The sequence below is a fragment of the Leptosomus discolor genome, chromosome Z (genome assembly GCF_034619465.1).
Source record: "Leptosomus discolor isolate bLepDis1 chromosome Z, bLepDis1.hap2, whole genome shotgun sequence".
Classification (NCBI taxonomy): Eukaryota; Metazoa; Chordata; class Aves; order Leptosomiformes; family Leptosomidae; genus Leptosomus; species Leptosomus discolor.
In genome coordinates, this window is record NC_141419.1 from 65,337,577 (window position 1) to 65,353,862 (window position 16,286).

The 16,286-nt window shown below is 39.9% G+C and overlaps 1 protein-coding gene across 2 annotated transcripts; it reads right to left on the reverse strand.

Annotated features, from left to right (window-relative positions):
• Window positions 1–8,242: 8,242 nt before the first annotated feature.
• ANKRA2 (ankyrin repeat family A member 2) lies at window positions 8,243–16,257 on the reverse strand. 2 transcript variants are annotated; one of them, XM_009958180.2, is made up of 8 exons: window positions 15,906–16,257; window positions 13,698–13,856; window positions 12,232–12,297; window positions 10,778–10,875; window positions 10,504–10,629; window positions 10,058–10,124; window positions 9,889–9,969; window positions 8,243–8,831 (listed from the first exon to the last, which is right to left on the reverse strand). In XM_009958180.2, the coding sequence occupies exons 1-8, from the start codon at window positions 16,201–16,203 to the stop codon at window positions 8,776–8,778; spliced, it is 951 nt and encodes a 316-aa protein (XP_009956482.1). In that variant the 5' UTR covers window positions 16,204–16,257; the 3' UTR covers window positions 8,243–8,775. The 2 variants fall into 2 exon arrangements, with proteins under 2 accessions (XP_009956482.1, XP_086336706.1); XM_086480580.1 differs by lacking the exon at window positions 10,504–10,629.
• Between the last annotated feature and the right edge of the window lie 29 nt (window positions 16,258–16,286).

Consider the following 16,286-nt stretch of genomic DNA (forward strand, 5'->3'; position numbering starts at 1 on the left):
ATGATGTAATAAGATAAAGCAAGATTTGAAGGTGTTGGAAGTATCTACTGAAACAGGAGGAACTCTGGGTCTAAGGCACAGCTCCAGGAACTGTGGCTATTCCTGCTTTCCTTTTACTTCCAGCAACCACATCAGGCAATTGCAGAGGTAACTTGGCTTGAGGGGCAGATCTCTCAGCAGTAGCATTTTGTGAGCTGCTGTTTTGCAATGAGTTGATAATAACTATGCCTAAGTAAGACTGCCATCTTTAAGGACACAGCTGAGATCAAGGAGAGCTTCTTGCGCTCTTGACTGTGCAGGACAAAGATAATGTAAAGATGGCTGTGTCTGCCAAAATTTATGCTAGATCTGTAACATTAGTGTTTGACACTGACATCTGTGGCGTTACACACCTGTTGAGGGTAACTGACAGTCATAGTAGGATGGTGTTGGTAATGCACATGGTGATTAAGATCTTGTCTCTTCAGTATTGTTGCCTCTGCAGGATTAGCAGGAGTTAAAAGTGGTAATGCCTCATTAGAGCCACTTACTTGAGCAACATGGCTGTGGTACATAGTGAGCAGATTTAAGTGTGTAGGAACAATTTTTTACAATATTTATTATGCTCACGTATGTTTTAAGGACTTCTGTATTTGTGCTGATTTCTAAAAATGTTTGGCTTCAGCTATACAGGTCAGTCAACTCACATTTTGTTGTGTTACAGTTGGGGGATTCATCAGCCCCCACAGGTGTGAAACTTAACTAAATATATGGTGAGAGACACCTACTGCCTCAAGGCTCCTGATCCTGTAAAGGTGATGTGAACATGAGTGTTTGTAGGATTCATACCTAAACTAAAAATTTGATGAAGTGAAAAAATTGAATGGTTGTGGCAGCAGTGTAGCAGGCTTATTGATTTGAGGTGTCTGTTACAAGTTTTTGTCCCTGGGACAGTTGGCATCCAAAGCAGCAGGGAGGAGTTAATGTGAAAATTTATTATTTGTCCCTTCTGGCTGCTTTGCATCACTTAGTGTTAGGAATCAGGAGATGCTGCAGTTCTTTCTGGGTTAGGGAAGTTCCTAAACAGCATAGAACCAGCTCATGCTGCTGGCATTTGCCTTTAGTGTATGTTTGGGGCAGCATTTGGATAAACAATCCCCATGTACATCTGCAGCATTTCATGCTCCAGTAATTCCTACCCGGGGGTGATGATCCTTAAGATTGTGTGTGTGTGTCTGTGTGTTTTACTGTTTGTAGAAGCTGGAGTAGCCTACAGGTCTCAGGATTCACTGAGTCATCTTCCACTAGCATATAAAATTCAGACTTGTGTAGATGTGACCTCGTGCACGTATACACTGGTGTCTAGGCTGACCTCTGTCAGGAACTGTAGATTAGATGGATTGTCAATCTGCTTTGGCATGTTAGCCCTCACATTTGTAGAATAGACCCTCCCATTGTATTTTGGTTCCTCGTATTTTAGCATTGTCCTATTTTAATTATTTGTTCCTTGAAAATTAAGTGCCGTTATTAATTTCAAAACCTGCAATTGTTTTTACTTTTGCTTTTTCAATTATCTCTCATCTTGGTAGCTCTCTGGTTTTGTCACGAATTACAGTATGTTTGACAGACAAACTATGTCAGCAAGCTGTAAGGTGAATTCCAAGGGGGACTTGAGCCTTCAGGGTTGCATCGGTATATTTTCTGGGAGGCTGTGGATCTTCTTGAAACATTCCCATTTTACATGAGCAGAAAAGCATAGCGCTTCTAAGGAAAAGCCTTTTTGGAGACAGTGTCAGTGTTGTTACACCTGTGTTCTTACCCTGTATTCATGACAGACATTATACCACAGATGCCGAGTAGCTAGACAAGCTGTTTTTGTGATGCATTTTCAGAAGCAACTGCGTTTTGAGTCCTTTAGATTGTAGCATTTGCAGTTATCTAGGTGTAGCCTAATGGCTACAAGTGCATGGATTTACAGGGTGTAGCCAGAGCTTGCCCACTCTTCAGCTGCGCTAGAAGCCTGGCTAAGTGCTGGCACATCACGTTTACCTGCAGATTGCACATCATCCAGTGTCCTCTAGCTGACAATAACACAGTAAGGTTGGGTCAAGCCATTGGGTGGTATGATAGGTCCTTCTGAAATATTTGCAAGTGATATATACTAGAATTTGTGTGAAAATGATACTGTCCTGTAAGATGTGGTTTCTGTTTATGAAATAGAAATGCTGATGTGGTAGAAAAGCTTGAAGGCTGTGGAAAGCATGTCATGTGGGTGTATTTGCCATGTTTTGATTTTAGTGCTAAAAAAAGAGCATGTGCTGCTGGCTTATGTAGTGAATCAAAACAATATTCTCCACAATGCAGGTCAGGATTTTTTTTTTTTTCCAGAGGATTATTCAGAGATTACTTAGGTTTCTTTCTGTAGGAAAGGGATGAGCTGTACAGTGCAGTCCCACAGCTGTAATCCACCTTGTCGCTGTGCCCAGTTTTACATCTCCCTTTCTGTTGGGCTCTGCAACCTTCCCTGCTGATTTCTGTGTGCATGGTTGGCTTCATCACTGCTCATCTGCTGAAGATTGACATGCTTTACAGTCCTGTATGCCTGGAGGATTGCTAGCTTGCTTTGGTGACAAATCACCCTCAACAGAAAGATCTATTCAGACGTCATTCCTAGGACTAACCCCTAACAATATCTTTGATCTTTAAAGTTCCAAGTGACTGGATTCCTAATTCACCCAGTTATGCATTCATTGCCAGATGGAGCAGTGTACTTCCTGAAAGCATTATGTGCTGCACAGCAGGAGGTGCATGCAAGCGGAACTACTATAACAATACTAATGATGATCATTCGAGTGACGGGTTGTGTCTGCACTCTGGTGATTTATACTGTTGTTGTAAAGGAAAAAAAAAGTCTGGTCCACAATGTTCAGGAAAAAATGCTGGAATGCCCCTAACAATAAACTTCTTAGTGAAAAATGCAGAGCAGATTTTAGTCTATCATCCCAGTAAGTACAGTCTTTCTCTATTTTTTTTTTTCCCCTGTCCTTATCCTTTACAGTTTCATGAGAACATGCATTTGCATCAAGTTTGTGCTAGGGATTAGCTAGAGCTGTGAATGTGAACTGCTTGGGCAGAACAAGTTACCTAGAATTAGGATAAACTTTCATGGTTGCTCTACTTCTGACACTTTTTGTTCCAAGTACTGTTAGAAAACAGTGGTGGAAAATAAGTAGTTCTGGCCTTAGTTTACAGCTGTCTCTTCAGGCTGTGAGTTAAGTAGCATCATCAGGCTTTAAAGCAGTGATCTTCAAGATTGCTTAAAGATTACTGGAAGAATGGAGGACCAAAGCACAGTAAAACAGCTTTGGAAATCCAAAGTTGGTGCATGCCAAAGCAGAAGTTTGTCTGTTATTTCTCAGCCAGTAAGAATAAGGTTCAGTGGTCAATTTCCATCTCCTTGGAGAGGAGCAACATTTCTTTCTGCAGGAATACTGTTGGGTTACTACGTGCTGTGGGGGCAACCTTGCATCAGGCCCTGGGACAGAGTTTGCCTCTGGTGCCACAGTGGGAATCTGTGATCACAGTGGGAATCTGTGATCACAGTGGGAATCTGTGATCACAGTGGGAATCTGTGATCACAGTGGGAATCTGTGATCACAGTGGGAATCTGTGATCACAGTGGGAATCTGTGATCACAGTGGGAATCTGTGATCACAGTGGGAATCTGTGATCACAGTGGGAATCTGTGATCACAGTGGGAATCTGTGATCACAGTGGGAATCTGTGATCACAGTGGGAATCTGTGATCACAGTGGGAATCTGTGATCACAGTGGGAATCTGTGATCACAGTGGGAATCTGTGATCACAGTGGGAATCTGTGATCACAGTGGGAATCTGTGATCACAGTGGGAATCTGTGATCACAGTGGGAATCTGTGATCACAGTGGGAATCTGTGATCACAGTGGGAATCTGTGATCACAGTGGGAATCTGTGATCACAGTGGGAATCTGTGATCACAGTGGGAATCTGTGATCACAGTGGGAATCTGTGATCACAGTGGGAATCTGTGATCACAGTGGGAATCTGTGATCACAGTGGGAATCTGTGATCACAGTGGGAATCTGTGATCACCTCGCGTGTATCTTGGAAAAGGTGGAGAGCAGAGGCCCTATCGTAGATCCCTTGGCTTCTTGCTGTGGGCACCAGCTCCCTGTGTGGCATAAGGAGTTGTAGGATACTGATTTTTTTTTTTTTTTTTTAATGTACCAAGGAAAAATCCACAGGAGGCTTGAAGGGAGGTGAGGCTCTACCCTGGGAAGATCTGGCAGGAGGTTGCTGCTTTCTGCAACTGTCTCAGAAATACAAGTGGGGAATTCAAAGTACAAGACAGATGAACAAAGAAGGCAACAGAGTGGAACTAGGAACAGCCCCAGGGAAAACCAGAACAGACAGGGAAGGGTGTTACAAAGCGCTCATCAAATTTACATGCAAATAGTAATCCTAACATAGTATGTGATTGACTTCTCCCTTGACTGAGTCCTGTCTGGATGAAAACATACAGATTTAAAGTTGTGTTTCTGTCACTGGACACTAAGGGGACAGACAGGGTCTTTCAGGGATCCTTAGCAGAACAATGATGGCACTAAAGGGTAGTTACAATTAAAGCTTTTTTTCTTAACCAGGTGTTATGATTAGTATAGCACAGAATTTATGATTAGAATGGCACAGGATTTCTCCAAGGAGAATCAGTGTAGTACAACTTATAAGCATAATATAGAATTTACAATACAATTTAACTTATAATTTCTAATCACCTGAACCCTCTGCAGATCGGGTCAAATCTTAATACATGGTTTGCTGTGCCAATGTACCAATCACAATCTGGACTCAAAAATCATACAAAAGGATGAGTCGCTCCCTCAGTCCTTGAAAGAAGCAGACCACGATGGAGGCATCCCTGGCCACTGAGGGGTCCTGGTCTCACTGTCCAGCAGCAGCTCCGGTCCAGGTTCCCCCTTAAGACTTCTAACAGCTTGGTTCTACAGACCAAGGTTTGGAGAGAATCGGATTGGAGTTAGGAATTTGACTGCAGAATTTTCAAATTCCTCTGGTCTTGTGGCATGTCATGGCAAGGAAACACTGCAGCCTTCAGACCCATGGTGTGGTTCAAAGGTAACTCCTAGGGTCTTCTCCCTGCCATCAGAGGCTACAGAAATTGTTCACTAAACCAAAATCAGCAGGCTGACATTTCAAAACACTAACCAATGTGGAATCAGAGGTTTTACAATTTTTACCACTATAAACAAAGAAAACTCACTACTGAGAAGTATTTACACCAAGAGAAACAAAAATTAATCATTGTGCCTCAGAGAAACACAAAGTATGCAGAGTGAAGCATGCTGTTAATATTGCATAATCAAGAGTTGTCTGTGGTGTCTTGACAGTGATTTTTTTTTTTTTTTTTTTTTTTTTTTTTTTCCAGTGAGTAAAGCTTTTTCTTGGCATAGATTTTTTTTTTTTTCCCCGCTCCCAGTGTGCTAACTCTGACCAAGTTTTCTTGGGGGTGTCTGTATCATAGCTTATGAAATACTGCTGGCTGTTCCCTGCAGGGCCCTCACATGAGCCACAGAAAACTTAAATGCAGTGTTCATTGCCTTAGCAGCTAATGTTATGCTATAGAAAGGACTCTTAATGTAGGAAACTGCTTCTGAAAGATGACCATCTTCACCTTCGTACTCACTTTTGTGGAAGGTGTGGTCATGACTATCTGACAATTGCTTTAAATTCTACAGCAAAAAGGAAGACATTTTAAATCTTGTGTCTTAATCTATGTTCCTTTATTTCAACGTCTTCCCATATAATCCAAAAATGCATTTTCTAAGATACATTTTCAGGCAATAGTTAAGAATTACTCAGTTTATTTCCCATATATTAACTCAGTGCTGACTGCAGTTCAAGACAAATTACAAAGCAGACATTGAAGGTTCACCATTTATAACAAGTACTTTCCTATAACACGAACAATACAGAAAAAGGAAATTCTGTTCCTTATGCATACTTACGTAGTATGTCTATAAACAAGATGTCTTAATGGCTCAGGTTATGATATTTCAAGAAAACAAAGTTGGCATTTTATTTGCATTGCTTTTCAACCAACATGGAAGTTCAATATCTGTTTTTACAAAAGCCATTGAATTTTAGTATTTCTAATACGCACCTTTATAGCAACTGCCACTTCATGTTATTTTAAAATTACTTACAATAAGATGTATTTTTCTAGATTGATTATGAAACAATTTCCCTCTCTTGCTTCCAAGGCATGTCAGATTTACTGTTTCTTTCATCTGATGTAATCATGCATGATACAGTAAAACTGGTGTAAACCCTACATAAAAATACACGTGTCAAAGCTCAAGAGACACATAATACTCACTTAGATGCAGCAAGGATTTCACTAACACCTGCAAGATCTGTTACAGTTTCTTGCTTCATCTCACTTAAGGTAAATTCCATTTCAGATCTCAGCTTCATGAAAGAAATAGATCTCTGGACTGGTTCTCACACAATCTTCCAGAGGTTAATTTGACCCAATTTACACCTTCTGTACACCACAGATGTTTCAGTACAGAGTCAGAGAGAAATTTGGGCAGAAATTCAGGTTTAATCCATGTAGGTTTGGAATTTTTTTCCTTACCTTTACCCCTATTGTATTTTCAGTCCCTTTGAAATAACAAAGTTAGCATTTTGAATTAATTAGTTCTCTGGCTCTGACTCAAAGAACGCAGCTGGATTATTCCTCAGCCTTTCAGTATCTTCAGTCAGGATCACAGTGCATGTACTTTAAACACTATTGATTTCCTTTGTGTATGGAATGATTTTCAAATTAAAAGAATAAATGTAGTGGACACTACGCTAGGAATACAGTAACTTAGCTGGGTCTACTCATGTCTTGTGAACTCTACGTGGAGAGTAAATTTTAGATTGGGCTCACTACCCACGGACTGGGTAAGAAAGGCAGGGATTAGAGGTGTATGTGCGTGAATAGAGGTCAGACCTCTAGTGGACACAGTGGAGAAATGCTCATGGAAACACGTGAACACCGGGTGGGGTATCCATCAGGGGAAAACCCTCTGAAAAGTCTCTTTCAAAACCTCGTCTATTATTTCTGCAAAACTATCACACGCCCCATTACTAAATGTAGTTTTGATTAAGTGCAGGAGCCTCAGAAAATCAGTTAATATGCCTGATTTTTAAACTAATTTCAAAATCATAATTGATGTTCCAACTAAACAGCTACACTGGGCCCCTCAAACTGGGGGATGAGAGGCTGAAGAGCAGCCCTGTGGAAAGAGATCTGGGGGTTGGGGCTGATGGCCAAGTTGAACATGAGTCTACAGTGTGCCCTGGCAGCCAAAAGGGCCAACCATGCCCCGGGGTGCATCAGACAAAACAGCTGGCCAGTTGAGGAAGATGGTTGTCCCGCTCTGTGCTGCACTGGTGCAGCCCCACCTCAAGCACTGTGCAGTTTGGGGCACCGCGATAGAAGAAGGACAACAAACTACTAGAGCGCGTCCAGAGGAGGGTGACCAAGATGGTGAAAGGTCTCAAGGGCAAGGCTTGGGAGGAGCGGCTGAGGTCGCTTGGTTGGCTCAGCTTGAAGAAGAGAAGGCTGAGGGGTGACCTCATGGCAGCCTACAGCTTCCTCATGGGGGGCAGTGAAGGGGGAGGTGCTGATCTCCTCTCTCGTGACCAGCAATAGGACACGAGGAAACGGAATGAAGCTGTGTCAGGGCAAGTTCAGGTGGGCGTTAGGAAAAGGTTCTTCACAGAGAGGGTGGTTGGTCACTGGAACAGGTTCCCCAGGGAAGTGGTCACAGCACCAAGCCTGTCAGACTTCAAGGAGCATCTGGATGATGGTCTTAGTCAGATGGTTTAGTTTTAGGCAGTCCTGTGAGGAGCAGGGGCTCAGACTCAATGATCCTTCTGGGTCCCCTCCAACTTGAGATGTTCTATGATCCAAAGGGCCACACTTTTTGGCTGAAAAAGGCTGAAATGCAGTAGGCTCTGCCTTCTCTTTCCATACAGCTAATGTCGGATTTCAGCCACTGCAGGGACAGTATTTAGGGAGCTAGGAATTCAGCACTTGCAATTAGGCTTCCATATACCAGAGAAATTCTACCTAGAACACTCTGCCCGAGTTGTTTCAGGACTACAACAGGAAGGCAGAGGCAGGTGCAAAGAAATCAGGTAGGAATTAAAACTACCATCAAAGTCCTTCAATTTATTACCAACTTCTTAAAGATCAGACAAAGCCAAAAGCTGACACAGTTAATAGTAACTGGGGATCTTGAGAATGATCAGACATGGTGCACATTTTGGTATTATTAACAGTAAAGACATCTCATATGGTGATATACCTCAATATTTAAACAAATTTCTTCCTACAAATACGTACCAATGATGTGATGAAGAAGCAGGACACTTGGCACAGTGCCACCCACTGCACTCAGTGTAAACATTTAGATGGGCAAAACTGGTTTTACTTATGAAGTTTTTCATGCACAACTGACTTTTTCTTCTAAAATGATATAAAAGACATTTATGAAAAGGATGACATTGCACATTCCTATGAACAACAATGAAAGAGGAGGAATATTAAAAAGCTTAACTAAAACCAGCAAATAGTTGAACTGAGGTAACATTACAGAACAACCAACCCTTGTCACTGATTACAGGGCTAAGAAGCAGTTCAAATCTCCAAGCCAAAAACTGACACCTGCAGAAGAGCCAACCATTATTCCTTGATATTTTGAAGTAGCCGTAATAAATGAGACTCGATAACCTGTTGAACTAAAGCAGAGAAAAAAATCAAGTTAATCAGTGTTCAATGTTTTTTCACATTTTTAGGGTTGCACTGTTTTTTCCTGGCAGATGGAGGCTTGACCTGTACATTCATTTAATTAAAGAACAGTACTAGATTCACTCCACAAGGAGAGTTTGCATCCCTTCAGAAAATAAAAGTCTCATATAATGCAAAACCAATAAACCCAGTAAGGCAAATGATGTTTTCGGAGGTGATGATCCAGGTGATTCTCTGGTTCGGATAGGCAGATAGCATATGAAAAGCAAATTTTTAAGCCTATAAATGGAAAGTAGGCAAAAAAATTTATTAGAAACTACTTTTGTGGAACATTTTGAGACTGAAGTCTTGAAGTAGTCCTACATCTAGACATTTGTGAAGTTACTGCCCACCTTCCATAAGCATAAGGCTCTGCTTGAAGAAGTCACACGTGCAATGGAGGGCTTATTTTTGATTCACTTCATTTCTGTAATGGCAGGCATTTCACAGCTTTCAAAATGAAGGCAGCATGAGGGAAAAACCAATGAAGAGTCCCTTCTTTGCCTCTGTTTTCCAGAACCAAGCAAGGCAGCTTAATTCACTGATGCTGGTACTGTTACCGTCTGCCTCCAAGACAAACCAGAGCTAGAGCTCTCTGACAGGGGAAGAAGGTTTTGCAAACCACATCAACATTGTGCCAATCAACAGAGTGCCAGGGTGAGAGGTTCAGCAGGGCTGCAGGCCTCTTAATTGTCCAGGGCAATGCACGCTCCTTTGTACAGGGCTGGGGAGCAGCTCAGCTCCCCTTGCCTGGATGGTGGCTGCATCAGCCCTACACACCATTATTTGTGCCCACAGACGCAGATCTACGTTAGTGACGTTTTCTTACTAGGTATCTGGCTTTCTAAGACAGGGATGGAAATTCCTACCCTTTTTGGCCTGACACATTTATATGTATTAAGACTAGTGATCTTGCAGCTGCAAAACCTCTGCTGGGCAATCACAGCAGCTACATAAACAAGGAGCAGTAAAAATAAACATCAAAGAATTTATGTTTGCAATACTCACCACTCCGATAGCCCAAGGCTACAGCCAAATCCATGGAATTATAGCCAGCATCTGTTTCGATAGTTGGATCAGCACCACTTTCTATGTAAAACAGGAAAGGAAACTCCTATTTCTGACAATGAGAACTGATACATTATTACTGATAATTCAGTTTAGACAGTCTTCTTACCAAGGAGAATTTTTACACATTTCACATGGTTCCCATGTACCGCATAGAGTAGAGGTGTGCCTCCATTCTGCAAAAGTAAAGAAAAGCCTTATATGTTTAATGATTGAGCAGTCTGCAACTGAAATTCCTTAATGCACCAGTATACTTCTATGCATCAGCAAGAGACTTCACAGGTTTTACACAAATGAGGTTCTGTTTTGGTTCTTCAGAACTTCTGTATTTTTTTGTCTACTGTTTAGACTGTAAGCTCACCCTTCTACAAGGACTCAGCGTTAGTCTCATTCCTTTTTTACCAAGAAGTCAGAACTAGTAGGGCCAACTTCTTTTATTCTGTGGAAGTTCTGAAACTGTCAGAAGAGGCAGAACAATTTTTCAAACCCAGTGCTGTGCCTTGTTTCAAATTTCTGACCAAAGCATCCTCTGACAAAATCAAGCTAGAACCTTACCCAGTCATACTCATTGACATCAACTCCACAGTCGAGCAGCATTTTGACAATATCTGTGTATCCTTTACTGCAAGCCAGTGAGAGGGCACTTTCTCGCCCTTTCCCCAAAATCTGAGGATCTGCACCCTGAAGAAATAATCATCATCATCATCAAATTAACCACACTGTTTTTTATATGAGGTTTTACACAGAACTTAACTTTAAAACTTAGGAAGGCAAATTGAACTAAAAAGTAAATAAATAAATCTAAAATGAAGTGTGTTTTTTTCCTTACATTCTGGAGGAGAAACTCCACAACTGCTATCTGCCCATGAGCTGCAGCCCACATCAGAGGGGTAAATCCTTCTTCATCCTTATGATTGATGACATTTTCTGTTTAAAGAAAAATATGCAACTTAGTAATCCCCTTCACTAATACACTGTATAAGCTAGTGAAATGTGTTGACATATCCATGATAAATGGACCGAGGTACCGGTGTGTCCTAAAAGTCATTCTCATTTTAACTTCAAAACCAAAACTCTATCCCAATGGTGTTGCACATATCTTTGTCCAAAAAAGATCCAGACCCAAGTAAAATTTAAGATTTGGGTTTGTTTATTTTTTTAAAGCTCTATAAATCAAGCTCTGTTTTTACTCAGAAATGTTATAAGTTTTCTGGAATCTGTGCTTTATCTTTGGAAAGAAGAGAAGGGCTGCTTGAAAAATAAAGAGGTATATTCTGTATTATATTGTAGAAATTGGGTTTTTATAGTAGAGTGAGTTAGAATCTTGTACAGATTTAGCTTGTGAAGTAATATAGATAGGGTAACTCCATTCCCCAAAAGTTCATGTCATCAATAGGGTGTTTTATGGAAACAATTAAGGTCTACTTCTAGTGCAGCTGGAAGAAGGAAGAAGGGCTTTTTTAAAGAACTGGCTGACTGAAATAGTTGAGTTGCATTTTTTTTTAAATACCTAAGTAGTTAAAAAATCCCATGCTTATCATAGCACCATAATATGCATGTTTAACTGTTACTGACACGCCAGAATCACTTTGCTTTCCATATACATGGCTCATTACAAACTACATGGACTTGGTGACTCATTACCTGCTTTCTAGTAAACATTTCAACAAAGACACACTGAAAGCATGGCTGATTACTAATAGTAGAATAAGAATATATTATCGTTAAGTCAATATGTTATTTAGAGTTGAAGTTTTGTATATGTGTTATGCACACAAATGCCACACTGAAGACTATCACACAGCTCATTCTCAGTAGCACTATTATACTGCAGGTGTGAGCCATACCTTAAATTACCAACATATAGCTCTATATGTTGACTGATTAAATAGAATTGGAAAGCCAGCATTAATAGAAACGTGTTGTAAATTACAAAGATAACTAAAAAAATAAATAAAAAATTAACTCTTCCACTAGACCTAACGGATTCTCCCTTCTCATTTCCATGGACTACCTACAGCTGGGGAGAAGGGGGAAGAAGGGATTTACCTGCAACTCCTATTAATGCTAACGTTTAATTTAAAACCCAAACCATAGCAATAAATGAAACAACAGTCCACATCTGCAAAGAACAGACACCTCAAATATCCTTCAATTTGTACCAGAATTGAGGATTTTTTATTTTATTTTTTTTAAAATACAGCTTTGTGGGAAAAGTCAAGCACAACAGGGTATAAGTGCCCCAAAGAAAAGAAGGCAGCATTCAACCTCCTTCTGCCTCACCTTGTTCAATACGTGTGGCCAGATACAACATTTCTCCCTGAGCAGCCAGCTGATGAACTGATAAAGCTGCAAAAAGGGAAGCAAAAACACATGTTACAAATACCAGTTTTCATTCTGCTCTATTTGGAGCTGGGCATAGCATGTCCATTGGCTTGAGCAGTATGGAACTTGGATTTGAGAGGATAGATAGGTTTCACCTTATGCTCTGAACTGGAATCACCATCTTAAAAAACTGAGAAGTTTCCAAAAGGTTTCATAGGTTTAGGTAATTTTTTTAACCAATCTATAAACCACACTAGAAAGCAAAGATATTTCCTACACTGACTCTTCACAAGGCAACATGCTCTCTTCTCTGCTGCTTGATCAGCAACCCAAGATCACATTAAGAACATTTACCAAATGAAAATAAGCATCTTTCAATAAATTAAGGCTGTGTAGTTGAAAAATGACATCTAAGAGATCACATGCCATCAGGAGTCATGCCGCTCAATAAAGCCAGTAGCACAACTCTCACTCACTACGATGCAGAATAGATCAGACATTACAGAACTATAAAACATGACATCTACAGGGGAAGAAACAGAATGTGGTGGGTTTTTCTAATTTCTTTTTTAAATAAAAAGTACCAAGCATTAAAAGCAGACTAATTCTTAATAGATTATAAAGAAAAAAATCTCCAATCACACAGTAAACTCTGCATGGGAGCATGATTTTGATAACAACTTGGACCAGGTCTGAAAGGTGCTCAGGAGAGAATATAAAATAAATTATAAATATTATATAATAACAAAATCAGCTAATGATTACATAATATGTAAATGTTCACTGTCCTCTTCCTGTTCAGTACATGAAAGTCTGATTTTTTTTTTTTCAGAAAGACTGTGTATTTTGTTCAGAGGCCTATGTTGCGGCTCCAGATTCACTTTTCCCGTCCAAGCAGCCTTTTTTTTTAATAAAAAAAAAACCAACCAACATTGGACTTAGAATTCATAGAGGAAATAATTTATAGATGAAGTAAATTATGGACAATTGATTTATAAAGAAAATGCTTGACAATTAACAAAACCTTCTTGACTTTCAGGATCTGTGACAATTGTGACATTTGCAGTAGTCTGCAGCACTTGCCAATCACCTAATTTTAATAAATTTTACAAGATGCACAGGTTCTGAGAACAAGAATATGAAGCACACTAACTTAAAGCTTAGAAAGGATCAGGAAAATCTTTACCTATATTTTTTAAATCAAGAATTGGATCCTTTCTGGAAAGCATGCTTCAGTCATGAATTCAATACAGCAAGTGGATTACTATTTTATGGTTGGAACCATATGAAATTAGATATGGCTATCTCAATGTTTTCTTCCTATATTAAAGTCCACTACAACACCAAAGAAAAAATTGGGAAAATCTGTCAAGCATCTAACATACAGTTCACAAATATTAGCGGTAAGGCAGAAGGATACTTACAGTTTACAAGCAGAGGTGTTGTAGAGACTTCATTTCCCCTGTGTTTGTTAGTTAGGGTAGTTGACTGTTTTATTGGCGAGAAATGCTTAGTAGTTGATGGAGTATAAACATGTCTTACTTGGATACCAGGGGAAGGAGAAGTGTGGATGTTGCATTCAGCTACATTGAACAGAGAAAACAGACAGGATTTTAGTACTAGTAAGAGCATTAAAAGCAAGACACAGCTTCTAAGTCAACTAGAAAGCACCAGTATCACAAAATCTTTAAAACACACAAGTTAAGTAATTTTGTGGCACGTGCTTTTCCCTCTGCATATTGTGAGAGTTCAATAAAGGGCTGTATTAATTTCTAGCACAAAACAATGTTGCTCCCCCACATATTCATCATGGCATAATGTCACCCAGAGAAAAGCTGGTATCTAAATGAGGTAAGCCTTTGTCCAGATTTTCAACATGCCTGGGACAGATTTATCAGGTAGGATGGCTCCGCTGAGCCCGTCATATCCTTAGTAACACACTCCAGCACAACATGATGCAGCTCTGGTCAGCCATGCAGTCAGGTAACTGCTCAGCTCATTCCTCTGCCTATTCCTTGACCAGTCCACTGCATGGGTGAAGATGACCTTCACTGATTTTCTTTACCAGGACTTTTTCCACTCCTGTTGGATAAAACTGTAACTGCATTATGAATGCCTTATGAATACTTATCCAGCAGGAAGAGAGTTATTCCACACTAACTTACATAAAATACAACTGCAGGTCATCACTTAGAATTCAAAAAGTTGTTCAGTGCTGCTGTGTTCACTTGTACTTTTCTAGATTTCTATTAGAATCTAATGGCATTTTATTACAGAATATATATATGTTACCTTGGCTTCTAATTCTTAAATGTAGTTTTTCGGTTTGAGAAGTAGCTAAGAAGCCAAGTAATTTTTAAGAAGCTAACTGATTAAATAATGGAAAGACATATTGAAGGATTAAATTCATTATAGGCTAAACTGATTTGATATCAGTGTGCACTAGTGATTAATGACTGGAAGCTAGTTAACATGCACACTGAATTCCCACCATAGAGAACTTCATGATCACAATCTCAAGAGTAAATCTGGGGAGAGAACCAATTAAAAGAAGTAGAGGGTAACAGGAGAAAAATGAAATTACATTTTGTTTGCCAATCAATATCTACAGCTGACACGATCAAATTAAGAGACCTACCAGGGATTTTTGACCTGCGGTCCCTGGATCCGCAGGACTACTTCTAAAGTGTTCACAAATGTTACTTAAGAAAAACAACCCTATCGCTGATGGATCTAAATTTGCCGTTCAGGTCTGCAGCTCCACTAGTAAGCACTTAGGGCCTGCAAATCAAAAAAGTTCGAAAATTACAATGGCTGAACTGCAGCCAAACAATACAAATCAGAGAAACCATCAAAATCCACAATAGGTCTGCGTTTGTACACGTTACAGGAAATGTGTGAAATTCAACCTCATGAAAAGATACATCACTAACAGCGAGCACTGGAAACCACAATTGTTAAGGGGAAACAGATTAAAGTCCTAATTCTGTTCTCTATCAATATGCTCAGCCACGAAGAAGCATGGATCAATTCTGATGAAGCTGCCCAGCAATGGCAGGAGATCAGCTGCAGGGATCCAGACACTGGAGCAACATTCGCTTTCGAGAAGTGTGAAGCTGAATTGGCAAGCCAATCGCTACAACAACCACAGGCTTTTTATAGCCACATGGATAAAACAAAGTCAACTGCATGACCTATCTTATTTTGTCATTGTACCAGTGAAATGATAAAACGTGCTGCAGAAAGCTACTGAAGTAGAAATGATCATACAGCACTTTCAGCAGTGTTTTGCCAAGATACAGACATTCAACAATGTGTAGCACCTTGTAGGACGTACCATACAAAAGAAGTCAGTTTGTTTTCATTATCATCATCAGAGCTAAATTAAATTAGAAACTTTTTGTGCCACTATGTTTTCAATTAAAAAAAAAAATTAAAAATGTGATTAAAAAAATAATCTTGGGGAAATCAATTTTTCATTGATAATCCATTAAGCATATAGTAAGAAATGTTAAGGGAACAAATCTTAGAAAACTATTACGGACTAACACACGGGTAAGGCAGAGGCTTTTTTTAAAAACACAACAGCTTAACAGGATCACATAACAATTAATTGTGCCATAAAGTTCAACCTTTAAATAAGACAGATGCCACTTCAAGGTCAGAGTTAACTTGGTCCTGAATATTTTTACTGTCCTCCTCATTCAAAGATTTCACAAATCGTGAGCAGACATTCATATCAAATCTATTGGGCAAAATGAATTTCATTCCCATGGCGACACTCTGAGCTGGGCTTTCCTCTGTGCTAGAGTCAAGCTGATGCTCCACTTTAATGTCCTGCATGGGTGGAAGGCTGTAGCTTGTGGCACATTCTTCCACAATTAACTGGGCCCCAACGTCCAAGTTTGAAGATGCCATGGCCTCAGTCATGTCAAAGTTTTATGCAAAATGTTTCTTCATAGTTTCCAGCCAAGAGCAGTTGCAGCCAACCAAGCTGTATCTAGAGCTCCTGA